Raw genomic sequence first — 18,813 nt, 5'->3', positions numbered from 1 at the left:
ATGGATCTAGATGAGGACGAGGATCTCGGGGAGCCTAAGGCACCAGCTGATGATGACGACGATGATGTAGACAGTGACGATGTTGACCTCTCCGACCTCGACAGCGACCATGATGAGTAGGCTAGTAGTTGTTGCACTAGCTACTAGGGTTTCGTTTGCAATGACCTTTTGCATGGTTGACACGTCTGGCATGTACTCCTGAATAGGACTAAAACCTTGATGTAATGTTGGAAAACTTGGATGTGTTTGTGGCGATATCTGAACATCAAAAGTCCAGTGTATGTATGCTGGCAATTGGGTAGGATTGGATGCGATGTGTGCGCTTCAGTAATCTATTTAGTAATGTTGTGTTAATTGGAATGACTTATTGTGCCCCTGTTTTATTGTATGAATTTATTCTCTCCAGTGAATTCAGTACGGCATAATTTTTCATTCCCCTGCAATTTCTACAACATCGCCTAATGACTACTGTTGCTGAAATATGCAGATGCTGAACACTCCTCATACCATGTATGACACGATTGAGGCAGGTGGCAGTGCCACTAGGAATGAGAACCGTGAACCACCACCACCTCCTCCTCCACCGTACACTGCGGAACAGTTCTTCACACAGTTCCTTGGAAGTCAACGCAACATGGAGGGCATGCAGCAGAATATGGAAGCTACATTGTGCCATATTGCTGACAACACTCGCCGTGGGTTAAACCTAGGTGAACATGAAGCAAATCAGCATAGCAGTTTCAAGGACTTCATGGACACCAGGCCACCAATTTTCAAAGAAGTCGCAGAGCCCTTGGATGCAGAAGAATGGATAAACACCATGGAAGATAAGTTTCGTGTTCTAAGGATGACAGAAGTATTGAAAACCGAGTATGCAGCTCATCAGCTACAAGGCCCTGCAGGAATGTGGTGGAAGCACCACCACACCACTTTCCCTCCCAATGCCCACATTACTTGGAGGGAATTCACGGAGGCATTTCGTGGAGTTTACATTCCCCCTGGTTTAACTAAAATGAAGTTTGGAGAATTCCTAGCACTGAACCAAGGCACCAAGACTATGACCCAGTATCTACATGCATTCAATAATCTAAGTCGCTATGCCTCTGACATGGTGAATACCGATGCCAAAAAGATCACTAGTTTCAAGAGAGGTCTGAATCTCAAGATGATGAAGCACGTGGGTACCAACACCAGAACTAGTTTCAATGACTTTGTTAGTGACTGCCTAAAGCAAGAAAAGAACAACAATGTTTATGCTACATCCAAGACCCACAAGAGGGCTTTTGAGTCAGGTCTGTCCTAGCCAAGGACCCTGATGACAAATTGTTCTACATATCGTCCGTCGGCCCCTGGTGCAAGGTTTAGGCCACTCCAATAGAGGAATCAGAATGCCCAGCAACCCCAAAGGAACTAGAAGCCATTCAAGATGGCGGTACCACAAGCCAAGGCCGGACAAGGCAGTTCATCTGGAGCTGCTACTCAAGTAAGAGGACCGTGTTTCAACTGCAATCAAACTGGGCACTTTGTGAAGTTTTGCCCATATCCCAAGAGGCAGCAGACTCAGTACCAAGCTCATGTGCACCACACCACCATTGATGACATTCCAGAAGGAGAGCCTATGATAGCCGGTATGTTTTCTATCAACAATCATCCTACAGTTGTTTTGTTTGATTCTAGATCATCGCATTCATTCATAAGTCAAGCATTTGCAAGAAAGTATGAGCAAAAGATAGTTGAATTGGAATGTACTTATCGGATCAGTTCAACTAGGGCTGATCTGTTAACTAATCAGATAAGTCGGGGAATAACCCTGGGTATAGCAAACAGGCAGTATAAGCTTAATTTGATAGTTATGCCAGGGCTAGTTCTGGATGTGATTATAGGAATGAACTGGATGACTAAGATGGGAGTAATAATTGATGTTGGAGGAAGGAGCATTTCTCTCAAGGAACCTGTTGGAGAAGGTACATTTCAAGTAACCTTACCTCAGAGAATAGATCTAGCCAGTACAACTTGTGTAGTCCGAACTACTCTTCTAGCCAAGATTCTAGTAGTGTGCGAGTTTCCAGACGTGTTTCTAGATGAGTTACCAGGTCTTCCACCAGACAGAAATGTTGAGTTTGCCATTGAGTTAATCCCTAGAACACCACCGATCTCAAGAAGGCCTTATCGGATGCCTCCAAATGAATTAGCCGAGTTGAAGAAACAACTCCAAGATCTATTGACTAAGGGTTTAATTCGTCCAAGTTCATCGGAATGGGGATGTCCTGCACTGTTCGTGAAGAAGAAGAAGGATAACTCCTTATGGATGTGCGTGGACTACCGCCCACTGAATGCAGTGACAATTAAAAACAAGTACCCTCTACCTCAGATTGATATCTTGTTTGATCAATTGTCCAAATCCAAGGTGTTCTCCAAAATAGATTTGAGATCAGGGTACCATCAGATCAAGATTAAACCACAAGATATACCCAAAACCGCATTCTCCACCAGATATGGTTTGTACAAGTATCTTGTCATGTCCTTTGGTTTGACAAATGCTCCTACATATTTTATGTATCTGATGAATTCGGTCTTTATGTCGGAGTTAGATAAGTTTGTGATTGTGTTCATTGATGACATTCTAGTGTACTCAGAGAACGAACAGGATCATGAAGAGCATCTAAGAATTGTCTTAACTAGACTCAGAGACCACCAGCTATATGCTAAGTTTAGCAAATGTGAGTTCTGGCTGAAGAAAGTTCCTTTTCTTGGTCATGCGCTATCTGAGAATGGAATCTCAGTGGATTCGAGTAAAGTACAAGAGGTTATGGACTGGAAGGCACCAAGCACAGTTCATGAGGTTCGGAGTTTTCTTAGATTGGCCAGTTACTATCGTTGTTTTATACCGGACTTCTCGAAGATTGCCAAGCCAATGACAAGTTTGCTACAAAAGGACCATAAGTTCATTTGGACAGAGGAGTGTGAGGCAGCTTTCAGCACCTTGCGGAATTTGCTAACCACTGCTCCTGTTCTGGCGCAACCGGATATAGCGAAGCCATTTGATGTGTTTTGCGATGCCTCAAAGAATGGTTTAGGATGTGTTCTGATGCAAGATGGAAGGGTCATTGCGTATGCCTCACGATAGTTGAGGAAGCATGAGGTTAACTATCCTACGCACGATTTAGAGCTTGCTGCTGTTGTGCATGCTCTAAAGATTTGGAGACACTACTTGCTTGGGAATGTGTGCAATATCTTTACAGATCATAAGAGTCTCAAGTACATATTTACTCAGGCTGAGTTGAATATGCGACAGAGAAGATGGTTAGAACTAATAAAGGATTATAATCTGAATGTGCACTATCATCCGGGAAAGGCAAATGTAGTGGCGGATGCCTTAAGTAGGAAGTCCCATTCTCTTGTTGTGCAACCGTTTGTTGAAGATGGGTTCAATCTGTTGCATCCTGCAGTGTTGCATAATATCCAGGTTAGCTGTACCTTGGAAAGCAAGATCATTGAGGGTCAGAAAACAGATAAGGGAATATTCCATATCAAGGAGAAAATGAAGAAGGAACAATCCAAGCAGTTTAGAGTGGATGAACAAGGAGTGTTATGGTTTAATGACCGTCTGGTTATACCTAAGGATCGAGAGCTCAAGAACAAATTGATGGATGAAGCTCATCACTCGAAGCTGTCTATCCATCCTAGAAGTAACAAAATGTACCAAGAATTGAGACCTCGTTATTGGTGGACAAAGATGAAGAAGGAGATTGCAGCGTATGTTGCTCGTTGCGACATGTGTTGTAGGGTGAAAGCTCTTCACATGAGACCTGCAGGAATGTTGCAACCTTTGTCAGTGCCCGATTGGAAATGGGATGATATAAGTATGGATTTTATCACCGGTTTTCCCACCACACCAAAGGGGAATGATTCGATTTGGGTAATTGTAGATCGCCTTACCAAATTAGCTCACTTTTTACCAGTCAAAACAACATTTCGACCACCTCAATATGCTGAGAAGTACAATGCAGAAATTGTCCGATTACATGGTATACCAAAGACTATCATGTCTGACCGTGGGTCACAATTTACTGCTCATTTTTGGGACCATCTTCATAAAGGTTTGGGTACTAGCTTGATTTAGAGTACAGCTTACCACCCACAGATAGATGGGCAGATAGAGCGAGTTAATGCTGTTCTTGAAGATATGCTTAGAGCCTATGTGTTATCGTCTAAAGGTTCATGGGAATCATGGTTACCTTTGGCAGAGTTCACTTACAACAATAGCTACCAAGAGAGTATCAAGATGGCTTCATTTGAAGCATTGTATGGCAGGAAATGTAGGACACCATTGAATTAGGTTGAGCCTGGAGAAAGAAGGTTTTACGGAATCGATTTTGTTGACGAGGCTGAGAAAAAGGTCTGTATTGTCCAACAAAACATGAAAGCGGCACAGTCATGCCAAAAGAGCTATGCCGATAAGAGAAGGAGACCGCTAGAATTTCAAGTTGGTGACTACGTTTATCTGAAGGTTACTCCAATGAAGAAAGTACAATGGTTTGGAGTTAAAAGAAAACTTGCTCCTAGATTTGTAGGACCGTACAAGATCATAGAGAAGAAGGGTCCCGTGGCTTATAAGTTACAGTTACCAGAAGTGATGGGTTCGATCTTCCCAGTCTTCCATGTATCATAGTTGAAGAAGTGCTTGCGTGTTCTAGAAGAGAAAATAGAACCTCAAAGCATTCAGCTCAAATCAGATTTGGAATACCGTGAGCAACCGGTTCAAGTTTTGGATACTAAGGACCGAGTCACTCGGAACAAAGTGGTGAGAACATATAAGATACAGTGGAGTCATCACGATGATGGTGATGCGACGTGGGAAACAGGAGAATATCTGCAAAATGCTTATAAGGATTTTTATAACAAATGGTTCATAACTCAAAATCTAGGGACAAGATTCTTATAAGTGGGGAGGGCTATAACACCTCGGTGTTAAGCAGGCATTAACATTCCATATCATGAGCATAAGCATCATTTCATTATGCATAAGCAACATTCATGCATTTCATTTTGAAAGAAATGAAGTATCATTTCATGTGGTGTTTAAAATGATTGAAATTCATCATGTTTAAACTATTGGGAATACCATGCTCATGTTTGGATGCCATGATTTCTTGGTTTGATCACTAAGATAGCTTATAAACAATTAGAATACAATTTGGAGCCAAGTTTATATTTAAATTCTTGCCAAATTTTGCTTTTAAAATAGTTCTTCAAAATTAGGGTTTTGGGATTTAATTGACTTTAATTCTATAGTTCAAAATCTAATTGGAATTTGACTTTGGTCATAAAATCAAAGTTGTAGAAAATAAAATTTTGAGCAACTTGTATTTTGGGCCAAAGTTTGAAACTGTTTTGAATTAGTCCAAAAAATCGTTTGAATGAAAATGGAATTTAAAATAATTTGAAAAATCTCGTTTTTACCTTAGTGGGCCTCGCGCCTCCCTTCCCGGCCCAGTTCGCAAGCCGGCCCGACCTAGCTCGGCCTCCCTCCCGCGCGCCGTGCGCCGACCGCGCTCAGGCGACGGCCACCGCGTGGCGATCGTACGCCGGCGCCGGCAGACAGGTGGTGCTCCTGTGGGTCCCACCGCCCCCCTCGCCTCGCCTAAGCGCCCGCTAGTGCCCCGCTTCTCCCCACTCGCCCCATTTCCACTCGCTCTCTCCCACTCACAGTAGCAGGCAGTAGCCGCGGCGTAGCTCAGCGCCGTCGCGTCATTCGTCGCCACGTTCCACCACAGCCACCGCACCATTCCCCGCTTTCTCGCGCCACAAGCCCCGCCATTTCGCGCGCCACGCTGTTGACCCGCTCGCCTCGTGAATCGACCGGAGGTGAGGCCCAATTGTGTGTTTTTCTTCATGTCACCGCTCGCCGGAGCTCGGCCGCCGCGCACGCCTCCGTGGCCATCCCTGCTCCACCTCCCTCTCTTCCTCCTTTCGCGCGCACCGTGCCCGCCTCGCAATGGTGAAGCTCGGTCGCGAGCCGAAGTCACCGCTCCGGCCACCATTGTGCCGCAACGAGCCCGCACCGCTGCCATGCAGCGCCACCGTGCGCCATGACCACCAGTCACCCTGCTCTGGTGATCCTCTGGCCGCGCAGGTAGTGCCAGCAGGTGCGCCTCCTCTTGTGGAGTCCGACGGTCGAGACCATGCCGCCGGTGAGATCTGGCCGGTCAAGGCCATCCCCTGTCTCCGGTTGGCTGACCAGCAGGGCCGGTTGACCCGCTGGGTCCCGCCTGTCTGTCTCTGTGGAGCAGTCTTGGGTGCAGATCCGGGTGCACCCAGCGTTTTCTCTACTGGTTTTAAAAAGGAATTAGGAAATGATTTTTTAGATTTCGGTTAAAAGCTTTGGAAATTTATAACTTGCTCAGATTGGCTCCAAATTTGTTGAAACCAATTTTATTATGTTCCTTGTCACCAGATCTACATGATAAAAATATTGCATGTCATTTTTTAGATACTATAATATAGAGCTTTATTTAATTCTTGATATTGCTGATATCTTGTGAAATGTGTAGTAAATTCTATATGTATCAGAAAAATATGATTCCAAATTTGTTAGTCTATTCTTGAGATGTACTTTCAGTGAAAAATATATGCCATGCAGGTTATGTGGAAAAACATGGCTAGGTAGGTTATGTGTATTAATTGCTGATTTTTGTAAAATTGCTAGGGCTAAAAATATGAATAGTACATGTAGGTGAAACTTTTTGGACAATACTTGTATGCTCTGTAGATCATGGGAAAAATACCAAATCTGTTGTTTGACACTTTTCGTAGTACAAAGTATTTTCATGCTCAATTATCTACCATGGATTGTCATTTTCGTGTAGGCTGTTATACTTAACTAAATGCAATGAAAATTTTATGGTAGTCTACTTAGAATAGTACTATACTACTATAATTTTCTCAAATTTTTATGAGCACCAAAAATATATGTTATTGTTGTAGCCCTAGATTAACATGAAATAAACAAATCTTCTTTAACGTATGATTAGTTAATAATGTTGGCTTTGGTGTATCTTTGAAGCATCTTAGATTGATGTGGTGATTTGGCATGTTAGTACAGTGGTTGTCGTAGTAGATAGTAGTACATGTTCTTGGATGATGTTGACTACCTTGTAGAAGAGCTTTGCTACGACTATGTCCAATAAAGTTAAACATGCTCATCTACATTTCATGCATCATGATCATTACATGTCATCTCACCGATGCACCTATGCATTAGCACTTATACATCTGCATCATACAGGATCGCAGGAGGAGTTGCTAGTAGCAGTTTAAGAAGAACAGACCAGGACAGATCCACAAGAAGTCCAGGCATAGGAGGTGCCAGAGGAAGAGGAGTCGGGAGAGGACTTGTCCGAGTGTGTGGATCATCAACCTAGTTCGTTCGAACAAGGCAAGCCCCAGAGCATTCTAAGTCTCCTACTTTATAAAAGCAATTCTTTTTATATATATGAGTTTATATATTGTTGCATTAAGTTGTAGGAGTTGATTGAAACCATTGATGCATTTATTACTATCCTTGCCTACCTTATTACCTTGTTACCCTGTTAGGTCATGATCGAATAACTGCTTAGCCTTGCTTAGACTGGTAGCGATTGGTGATATCCGGTCACCTACATTATAGGTGGTTACTAGAAGAATTTAGCTATGGAAAGAATGATATCCTGGAATTAACCTTATGTGATGGATAAATGGAGACCGGACGGAAAAAAGTTGGAGGCAACCAGACAAGGTTCTAGGGTGCTATTAGTTTCCGTCTGTGTCAATTAAGGACCAATCGTTGCTTGTCCCTCTTGTCATATTGAACGCATGCCTCACATTTAGCTAGCCGAATAAAGTACCTTTCGACAAGCTAGTGGCACTATTCGGGCCAGGATCTACACGGGTGCGCATATTGGTGCTGATGGGGGTATGATAGGGACGTGAAGAGTGAGCCCAAGGGCAGGTGCACCCTGATTCCTGGCAGTCAGGCGGTCCCTAGGTACTGCCGCTCCAGATTGTCCCACGGCTACCTAAATAGTGTCCTTGGTGATCTAGGCTACCCTGGCAGGGGAAGCATGGTTTGTGTGAGGAATAAATCACCAGCTAGTTAGGAATCGATTCGAATCGCCATCGCTCCTAGATAGTGAGCACTTGACTCGAGCTACAGCATCGTAGTAATTATGATAGAACAATGATGGTTATCTGAATGGTATGGGATATGCTCAATCTAAATTGGTAACTGGATGTTATGGGTTAATCAAGTGATTGCTATAGTACAGGTGATTACATAGATGGATAGGTTATAATAAAGATGATGCAAAATACTTAAAATGGTTTCTTCATGATAACTTATGCTTTTCGCAAACAAGTCAGCTAGCCCACTAAAGAAAGCCTTGCATAATCCTTGGTGTCGCTTTATTTTGGTTTAAGGCGGTTAAGTCTAGCTGAGTACCTTCTCGTACTCAGGGCATTGTTCCCATTGTTGTTGCAGATAGTCAAATGTACTACGGCTATTGCATTAATTGCCTGTACCCGGCGATGGGTGACAACTAGGACCAAGGGCAAATGGTCACTCCGTATCTCCCCTCTGATGCTTTTGTTGGAGACGGCTACTTACTGGCACTGTATCTGAACTAAGAATGTGTGTGTGGTTTTAAAACTATTTGTTTCCGCTATTTGAGATTAAGCTTGGTTTGTAATAACTTTATATTCTCAACTCTGATGTATCCAACGGTCATTGTGAACTTTATGTAACATGACCTTTATGTAACATGTGACGGTACTTGCTAAACTTGTACGATCTTGGTTTGCATGTCGCTTGGTTTGAAATCCTTCGTGGTTTCACGGACTACCGGGTTATACGTGCTTAAGTTTGCTAAATTATCTGCTTCGGTGGAATATTTTCTTACTTAATCTCGTATAATTGGTCGGTTCTGTTACAGCTGGCATCAGAGAAAGGTTTAGCAGGTTACTGTTCATGCGTGTATTTAAAACAAAAGGGTTTTTTGTGTTACCAAACTAATTGCAAACTATAGTATATAGGTGTTTCAACCTCTAATTAAAAACTTAAGAGTGTGCCAGTGGTCATATCCTTTATGCCCAGTTAAGGACTCTAGGTGGCTTATTTAAGTATTAACTTGGGGGTCTTTGCATCATAATTCTATTTCGTCGCTCATATGGCGTGCTATTGTATGAGTGTCATTCACTTGAGTGGTAATATATGGATTCTTTGCCTCTACGCCTCGGTAAGTGAGAGTTGTGAGAGCATGATCGGATACACTGCCGATCTAGGGAAGTGCTTGTATGATGCCGGATTATTTACATGCCATATGCGTGTTTGTATGAAGGTATCCGATGTGTGGGGAAAATTCCATCCTGTGGTGATGATGCCATCAATAGGACGAGGGTTCGGGTAGTTGCTACCGTTGTACGTGTATCTAGGGATGCGTGTAGAACGAGTAGATTACTTTACTGCTTTCGTGCATATTTTCATACTGTCAGGGTTTGCAATCCTTCGTGGTTTCATGGACTACCGGGTTATACGGGCTTAAGTTTGCTAAATTATCTGCTTCGGCGGAAGATTTTCTTACTTAATCTCGTATAATTGGTCGGTTCTATTACATGCGTCATCCTTGATGTAAAACCAAAGTGAATGCCACCCCTTGTTTGAGGTTGACAGACGCATCGACGAGTATTCATTTACCGATTGTTGCAGAGATGAATGACGGCACATCCCACCGGCATGCTCAGCTCTTACCTCTTCTCCCATTTCTTCAAGAGGGTGACGACAAAGAAATACCACCATAGGTCGAAGTGGGGACTAATCCCTAGGAATCCCTCACATAGGGCAACGAACGCCGCAATGTGTTGGACTCCATTGGGGGTAAGATGTTGTAGCTCCACCTTTTAGTAGTGCAGCAAGCCCCAAAGAAACTTGTGGGTGGATATGGCGAATCCCTGCTCGTGGAAGTGAGCAAAGGATACGACATACCCTTCGAGCGGCGACGGTGTGTTCTCATTGCTAGGCAGCCGCCACTCCTCGGCGGCGGTCCGTGGGCAAAGGAGGCCACGGTGAACGAGGTCCTCCAGGCACTGAAGGGTGATATCAGATCTACACCATGGCTCCATTGAACGATTGGGAGCGATGATTGGAAGCAAGCTTGATGGCGACTGTGATGTGGGTGTGGGAGGCTCAGGCGATTGGCAGCGAAGATTATAGATGCAAAGGCGAGGAGGCAAAGTACGGAACCCTAGGTGCGAACCCCTTGGTTTAATAGGGGCGACGGATGTGAGAAGGGCAACCGTCCACCTAGATCTCCGTGTCTACCATGATACACCACCATGTCATGTCGCGGGATATGCGTCCGCAATCCCTATCCTTTCCCACCAAAGCCGTGCCGGACGATTCGCCTTCCCAGGCGGAATAGGACTCTTTTCCTGTAGAGGGGATACGGGTCAAAAAGCATTTCTCTAGCCCACCTGGGCCCAGGAGTTCGAGGGCTGGCCCAATAAGTTTCAACGGCCGTCCCAACAAGGGATAGGCCCATGAGCGGCCAAAACTTAGGCGCACGAGCCTCAAGGGAGTCTCGATCTACAATCGAGTCTCAACCGGGCTGACCCTGGACAAATCCCCACGAACGGGATACCAGGGTTCCCTTTAAACTATATAGTTGTCAAGCACCAAATCTCACAGCCATACCCGCGAAGGATCTGAATCACCCCCCGGGCGATTCTATCTGAATCACCTAGGGGCTCGAGGGCTACTCCCGACGGGTGCACTCGCGCGCACCCTCTAGCGAATCGAAATACCCCCTGGGTGATTCTATCCGAATCACCCGAGGGCTCAGGGGCTACACCCATCAGGTGCGCTCGTGCGCACCCTCTGGCAAGTCAAATCACCCCTGGGCGATTCAATCTGAATCATCCGGGGGCTCGAGGGCTACACCCATCGGGTGCGCTCATGCGCACCCTCTGGCAACTCAAATCACCCCCCGGGCGATTCTATCCGAATCACCCGGGGGCTCGGGGGCTACTGTCGAGGACCTAATACTAGGGTACCCAATGAGGTGGAGCTAATAACCATTAAACGTTGATGCTTATGAATAGACAAAAACGCAGTTGCGCTTCTTGCCCAAACGACTAAAGATTGGCTCCGCCTCGCCTGACGTCCTGAGGGCAAGCTCCGTCTCGCCCGATGTCTGAGGGCAGGCTCCGCCTTGCCTGATGTTCCAGCTGGCTCTACCTCTTTTGACGTCTGAGGGCAGGCTCTGCCTCACCCAACATCCAAGGGCAGGGCTCCGCCTCGCCCGACGTTCTAGGCTGGCTCTGCCTCGCCTGACATCTGAGGGCAGGCTCTACCTTGCCTGACGTCCGAGGGCAGGGCTCCGCCTCACCCGACGTTCTAGGCTGGCTTCGCCTCGCCCGACGTCCGAGGGCAGGGCTCCACCTCGCCTAATGTTCCGAGCTGGCTCTGCCTCGCCTGACGTCTGAGGGAAGGCTCCACCTCGTCCGATATCTGGGGACAAGCTCCGCCTTGCCCGACGTCCAAGGGCAGGGCTCTGCCTCGCTCGACATCGTAGCTCCACCTCGCCCGACCCCCAAGGGTTGGGCTCCGCCTCGCCCGACGTCCGAGGGCTGGCTCTGCCTCGCCCAACATCTGCACCCTGCTCCTTCATAATGACGAGCACATGGTAAGACAGGACATTCGAGTCAACCGCAGTACCGAGGACCATATCCTGCACGCCTGCGGGCAAGTACTGTCAGGATATGACAGGACGGGCGCTTGAAGCCATTCCAGGCATGACAGAGCCTGAACAGTGTTGTAGGCGCCGACTTTTGTCTTACAGTGTTGTGGACGCTGCCATCAGCCCTCGGGCGTGGATCCTGACATAAGCATACAACAACCACTACAATTCAGAAGGGAACTCACATCATCTACAGTAACGGGTGTATGGTCACTTCCCCGTCTGCTCCCCGTAGGGTCACAGCTCGGCACCGTGGCACGCCGCACCATCCACCGGAGTAGGATGGGACGTAACCACTTGCTGAACGAAGCTAGAGCATGGCCCTATGAGGATCAGCGAGCGTGCTATCCCTAGCACTGTTTGCCATGTCAGCAGGGCAGGCTCAAGGGAAAAGAAAGACTCGGCACCTTCGAAGGACCTTCTCTACCTCTGATTTTTCCTCTTTCTCCCATCTATAATCCCTGCTCTCCCTTGGTCTATAAAAGGGAGGGCAGGGCACCCCACTAAGGGGACGGATTGATTTCAGACACAACACGTCACACAACACACAGCCAAGTAGCAACCGAGCTCTTGGCATCCTTTCGACCTTTCCATCAGAGACTTGGGACATGTCCCTCTCTCGATCATTTGTACCCCCTACTACAAACCTTTTTTAGTGCTAATAACACGAGCAGCAGCAAACTGGACGTAGGGATATTCTGCCCGAACCAGTATAAACCTTGTGTCCTTTAGTACACCATCCGAGCCTAACGCGCAACAAATATAAATTTACTAGTTGGTGTTTATTCGAAACACCGACAATGCTCGTCTTTGAAAATGAATCACAAAAGATATAAAAAATACTCGCTAGTGCGCCTAAGCCCACCAACATAGCTACCACCGCTGCCATCCTGCATTGTTGTCGTCGTTGTCGTCTGTTGATATCAACATTGACAAACAGATAAAACCGCAAACGCAGAACTATCAATGTAGCTTTCGCCTGGAAATATTTAAGAGTATCAAATTCCATGGAGAATGTAAAGTGGTCTAACAAAGGTGTAGGTTTGTCCTAGGATGAAACAAGGGTATAGATTGGGTAGAGGATTTCTATGGTTATGATAACCAGAAAGGTAAGGTAGATACAAAGGTTTTTTACTTCGGATCACTATATGAAAATTAGCAGTGGAAAGGAGTGAGAAGGGCACTAAGGCTCCTACAAGGGAAGGACCAACAATTTAAGAACTTGATCTAACGTGGTGGAATATAGAGATCAAACACGGTTGTCACCACCTTCTAATTACCACAAAACAAACCACCTATACACCACGTGTCTATAATATATTTACTACTCTGATCTAGATCCCAACAAAATTGACTAAAGCACTCGATAAGAGTTGAACCAGCTAACAACTCAATTAATTACTTAACAGATCTAGGGATTAATTACGATAAACAATCATGTATGCTTATTTATAAATAAGCCCACATTCATCAAGGTACAACTGAAGAAGATGCCGACAAGCCCGTCAATCCTTCACATTGTCCTCACTCTCTCTTTATTTTCTATGCTATCACTAGAGTAGGGCTTCACATAGGTATAGAATCTGTCCTTGGTGTCTTTAGAGTGAGGGAGTACCCACACACATATATATATAGTGGTTGAAGGTGGGTCCATTGATCCAAGTGCTCCAAATATAATTCATTGGATCAAACGCCATCAAACACACGATGAAGATAAGGAACTTTGTGTTTCTGTTTTGGCTTTTGGCTCGTGGGAGTTTTTTTGGCTTTTGGAACCCAAGAAGCTGAAATAAATAGGGCCTAAAGTACAAAGCCACCAGCGTGAAACAAAGACAAGCGTCAGACTTTTTTTTTAAACCATCATCGTTTGCTTGGGAGTTTTTTTCTAAAGGCCCTTATACTTGAGAGTTAATAAGTTTTATAAATGATAAATGAGGTGCGGAAATGACTCCGGCAAGAGTGAACAGGAGAACTGCTATTGGAGACAATAATACAAATAAACTACATCAACCACATCCCACAGAGGTCGTGCCTTGAATCCTTGATCCCTTAAACATGCCATTAACAAGTTTCTTTCCACAATAAACCGTATATACTAGAGAGATACAGCGATCCTAAATCAAGGCTCACGGGAGTGAGGCTGAGGAGTGTTCAAAATATCTTGTGCACACTACACTAGTACACTATCACACCATGTCAATGTTCGATTGAGGTTGAGTTGATGAACCGGCAATATCCTCCGCACCTCTGTCACCGAATCTTTCAGTACCAACATCTGCCTTAACTTTGCGTTTGATGTCACGCGATCCGTCGATAGCTCCTGCTTCGATCGCCTCTAGATACATTGCCTTCACCAGGTTGATGAAGCGCCTCCTGAAACTCGGTACTCGGGACATGTTGGCCACAATCCCTTGCAACCTATTATGAATAGATGGGTTTGTTACTTGGAGTTGCTTCAGGTTTATTTATTGTTGAAAGTACAGCATGTGGAAATAAGGGTGCGCTTGTACGATTGTACCTTCTGATTATCGCTTGCAGCTGACCTCTCTTTATATTGTCGTCTGACGGGAAACCGGAAGCATCCCAGTCAGATGGCTTCTCGTTCTTGTTTGTCATGATCAGCTTCCTCAAGCACATCTCCTCGTCTCCAGTGATCTCCAGTTTCCTCATTTGATCCTTGATGACCAGAAGTGGCCCGAGCAACCAGTCAAATACTCTATCTTTAGGCCAGTTGAAGTTTGTCACTTCGACATTATCAGCTACATGAACATACGAGCTATGTTGGTGAAACAAAAAGATGAAACAGGGACAGTGCACACTGAATCATATTGTTAGGTTTTGAAGTGGACATTCGTTCACATGTTGGGTACAGAATCATACATATGAGCAAACCGTCCGAATCAGAATTTGCAGATCGTAACAGACACTGAAAGAGACACCAGGTAGGTAATTTAACGCCTAACTTCTTGCATTTTCCTTTGGTGATATATTCCTCCATATCTTCGGCAGTTATCAGGCCCTCGCTCAGTAATATCCTTCCATTGATCTCACAGGAACGGAAGAACCAATCCCATATCTATGGAGTTTATAAGTGAAAAAAAAGAGAGGCTATTAAATCTTAGTTGCTAGAACAGAGATATAGATCAGGCATGATTAAGAGAGAGGCATGATTAAGAGAGATTTGCATACTTGAATCGGTCTTAGTCGCTGGACTGTTTGCATGAATTTCTTTGATGGATACAACACCCTTCTATGCTTATGATGGTCATTTTGTTGCCTCTCTTCAGGTTCAGTCGTAAGCTTGTGCCCTTCCTTGCCAGTTTCACACTTCCTGATATCTGCTTTCAGGTATTTGGGCCTGCTGTCAAAAGTGGCTTACTGACAAATTGAAGAAATAATCTATGCACATGGAAGAAATGGCATGCAAGTGATAAACAAATTGTAGAAGGTAACTGCTAAATGTAATGGAAATATGAAATATACATCGAAACATACCTTGGAAGGCATGATCCTTCTCTTAGGTAAAGCAAATCATTGGTGTACTCATCAAAAATTGCTACTGCTGAAATCATGTATGCAAGTCCCATTTGTAAAGAAGCCTCCTGTGCATAATTGTAAAAGCATATGAGTACAGCTTACTTCATGTGTATTCTTGTTTCATCAGAGGAAATACTAGACAGACCTGATAAGCAATCAGTCCTGCACGAAAACCGAAAAAGAAGCTGCTGAAAAACGAAGCTAGTAACCCCCCAATCACAGCAAGTGGCCATAGTATAATGGCCAAACCAGCAAAAGGCACACATACAGTTTCTAAAAATGGCCCTTCCCTTCCAACTAGATCCTCACATAACCTTTGCCATCCTTTCAACAACATGCAGGGGCTTTTCCACAAAGCCACTGCACTTATCATCAGCACATCCACTGGAACAGCGATGAAGGCAACGAGCATGCTTCGTGGTAGGTAAGACAACCTACATCAAAGCACCGTATAATGTTAGTAACAAAACTGCACACATGATTTGATCTTACCTCCGGTCATAAATGTCCAAAATTTATGTAGATTGGCAACAAAATATTGAGATTACTAGATTCTTAATGAAAAAACTTTATAATGTATATAATTGTTTCATTTAATACAATATACTTTTAGTTAAGACGAAAAAGGGTTTGGCCTACACCGTCCTTGGAGACTAATGGATGATGTTCTGTACACCATGGTAGCGAAGGAACCAACTTGTCACAGGAGTTAATGTCCACACCAATGCACCAGCACCCGGCTGGATTTGTGAACCCTAAGCCTGCTTCAGTGGAGGACCATGAACTAAGCATTGAACAAACAACTACACAGTCTGGTTTACAGCCCTTCACTGCACTGGCGGAGCCTCATGGTGCATTCAATGTGAAAACAGGTTCAACAAATGGAAAGTAAAGAGAAAACGTATTTTGCTACGCTTAATAATTTGATAGACTTGATAATTGACATATGGCACAATATGATGCATTTCAACTATGATCTTATTGAACAATTTGGCCCCCGCTTATTTAGTCCCCACGCTCCGCCACTTTTTCACTGGCAGCTGAAGTGGAAATGCAGATTGACAAAATCACCACCAATGCAGCAACTGTATCGGTGATGCAATCTGGCGGCACTAAATCCAGCTGTACTGCTACAACGAGTGATTTTTTTTAGATATACAAGGATAAGATCAATTCCTCGTTAGCATCACAACTACACTATCAGTACCATTACTAGCTGCATCACCCACAGGGAACACAAAGTAATCAACGAAAGAGTAGTCAGCTAGCTGATAAAAGCCAAGAACTTAAGGCAAAGATACTATCCAGTGGGCACAAGAATTCTCTAACAGAAGAGATTAGGTGAATTGTCACCTTTCTCCAAGAATATGGGTTCTGATCTGTTCAATCATTTTGCACAGCATTTCAAACAGCCCTTTTCCAAGATGAAGATGGAAGCATCAATGATTTTGGTTGAACATGGAATGCGGAAGAGCATCCAAGGCTGTGGAACTGACTATAAGGATCTGTCATAGTGTAAGGCCAATAGACCCTAGTGATCTGGTCAGAACTCAGAAGAACCCTGGTTGCTGCTATGTGATGACATGCAGTGGCCTGGAGAGGTACACATCAGTTTGCACAAGGCCCCAATATCCCCATTACATGGTCCCTCCTGAAATATCTTTGGTCGGAAACATTGACCAGGATGAAGGTTCTGTTTTTTTTTCCCCGGGGTCGTTTTCAGTATGTTGGGCTATTAATGATACACGTTGTTGCTCTAGAGCTGTTGTGGGGTCATCTCTTCTCAAAAGTTTTGCTGCTTTAGTTTTTTTTTTTAGTCATGTTTTAGTAGTCATTCCTGAGCAAGTTGTTGAGTAGTAGTTGGCGGGGAGTGTTACTCCATTGGTCAGTGGTGTTCTGCTCCCTCCTGAGCAGGGTAGGTGTTTGTTTCTTTTAAGGTTTTAGGCTCCTTATAAACTGGGTCAATTCTCTTCTTATAATAAAACTACAATAAAGTTCTTCCCGTCCTTTCGAAAAGAAATAGATTGACTTAGGACAAACCTAAACAGACTTATATTTATGATCTGAGGAAGTATAAGTATGCTTATTAGGGTGTATGTTTTGAAGTTCAATATCGGTTGAAGATATATGCATGATTAGCATTGGTTCTGAAAAAAGATGTAATATGCTCAATAGCTGGTCTTGATTACTGGGAGAGGGAAAATGTAAGTTCAAAACATACTTGATGTCAAGAGGGGCTTCATCGTCCCCCATTTTCTCAATAAGATCATCCATGAAAGAGAAGTACGAGTGGAAGCAGAAATCGGTGACATCACGGACAACCGTGCAAGCTCCAGCTATTGTGCTTACAGTTCCATCCTACAGCAATGAGATGATGTCAATAGAATTATTACACGACTCTTACCCGATCAAAGGAAAGAATCTGAACCTAAAAGGCACAACCATACCATAAAACAATGAGTGAGCTTGTCAGTGACACCCTCGCCAACAGCCTCAAAGGTCACCATAAGAGGTACAAAAACTCCATAGCCTATACCACCCAGAAGACTCCCAACAATAGCAAGCCCGGGCAAGAGAAGCAGCGGTAATGGTAACAGTGTTCCAATAAGAATCTTCAACTCCAGCCCGATCCTTTCGGTTCTGCAAAACCAGAACTAACAGAAATGATCACATTCATTTAATTAATCAGGATACAGATGAGAGGCAAGGAAATCACACAAAACTTGCCAATGTAGAGGAAGTTACCGTACTTAAGAACACAGTAGTATGTCCAGATGAAATGCGCAGGCCAGAGACCAATAATAACCGCAGAGCTCCCAAAGAATACGATGGAAGCCGTAACCGGACCGACTAGGACAGCTGCAGAAAAGAAGAGTGAATCATTTGCATCTGCCTGAACCACACATGACATGGACAATCGTTAACACTGAGCACAATACTACAAATGAAATCATCCACACAGAGACAATTCATAAATAAAAGCCGTGGCCAATCTGTGCTGCTGCTGTTACCTTTGATGGATCCCAGGAGCAGGAGGAGGATGAAGAAGGGCACGAAGGACACGAAGCTCCAGAGCTTGCCGAGGAAACCCGCAGGGACCTGCATGGATCAGAGCGAGGCCTAGGTCCTAACCAATCGCCTCGCCTCGCAGGTCAGTATCACGAGCTCAAAACTCTGCTGCTCGTATGTGTAGTCTTCTTGTTGTGCCCTGCCCTGCTCTGGCAGCGAAGCCGGAAGCCTCTGTAACAGGCTAGCAGCAGCGGGAAGAACAGAAGAGAAAAGGGACTTGGACGCCTGCAAGACGAAGGTGTTCATCGGCATGTGAGAATCAGAGGCGGTGTGCTTTGGGACTCGCCACGTGTTGGTCTGCATGAGCCACGGGCCACGGCGTATACACGACGGTGTGGGCCCACTCCCTAGAGATGTGCATGGCATCACAATAGATTAGAGGGAGGAAATCATGACCTTCTAACAAATCAGAAGAACATACTTGATTTTTTATTCA

General features: G+C 44.7%; 1 protein-coding gene across 1 annotated transcript; it reads right to left on the bottom strand.

Annotated features, from left to right (window-relative positions):
• Positions 1 to 13,777: 13,777 nt before the first annotated feature.
• LOC136529799 (uncharacterized membrane protein At3g27390-like) lies at positions 13,778 to 18,682 on the bottom strand. Its single transcript, XM_066522862.1, has 10 exons — positions 18,320 to 18,682; positions 18,059 to 18,167; positions 17,756 to 17,948; positions 17,530 to 17,666; positions 15,454 to 15,742; positions 15,267 to 15,373; positions 14,961 to 15,129; positions 14,652 to 14,847; positions 14,290 to 14,530; positions 13,778 to 14,189 (listed from the first exon to the last, which is right to left on the bottom strand). Exons 1-10 carry the CDS (start codon positions 18,411 to 18,413, stop codon positions 13,958 to 13,960), a joined length of 1,767 nt encoding a protein of 588 aa, XP_066378959.1. The 5' UTR covers positions 18,414 to 18,682; the 3' UTR covers positions 13,778 to 13,957.
• Positions 18,683 to 18,813: the final 131 nt, after the last annotated feature.

The sequence above is a fragment of the Miscanthus floridulus genome, chromosome 19 (genome assembly GCF_019320115.1).
Source record: "Miscanthus floridulus cultivar M001 chromosome 19, ASM1932011v1, whole genome shotgun sequence".
Lineage (NCBI taxonomy): Eukaryota > Viridiplantae > Streptophyta > Magnoliopsida > Poales > Poaceae > Miscanthus > Miscanthus floridulus.
The sequence above is the reverse complement of the archived record's forward strand: the minus strand, read 5'-3'. Positions and strand labels throughout refer to the sequence as shown.

Excerpts from the sequence above, each read along its gene's own strand:
- LOC136529799 (XM_066522862.1), bottom strand. The coding sequence starts at position 18,413 with ATGCAGGTCCCTGCGGGTTTCCTCGGCAAGCTCTGGAGCTTCGTGTCC. Across the intron at positions 17,949-18,058 it reads ACATACTACTGTGTTCTTAA|AACCGAAAGGATCGGGCTGG; the intron begins GTACGGTAACTT and ends CTGGTTTTGCAG. Across the intron at positions 17,667-17,755 it reads AGCTCACTCATTGTTTTATG|GATGGAACTGTAAGCACAAT; the intron begins GTATGGTTGTGC and ends TCATTGCTGTAG.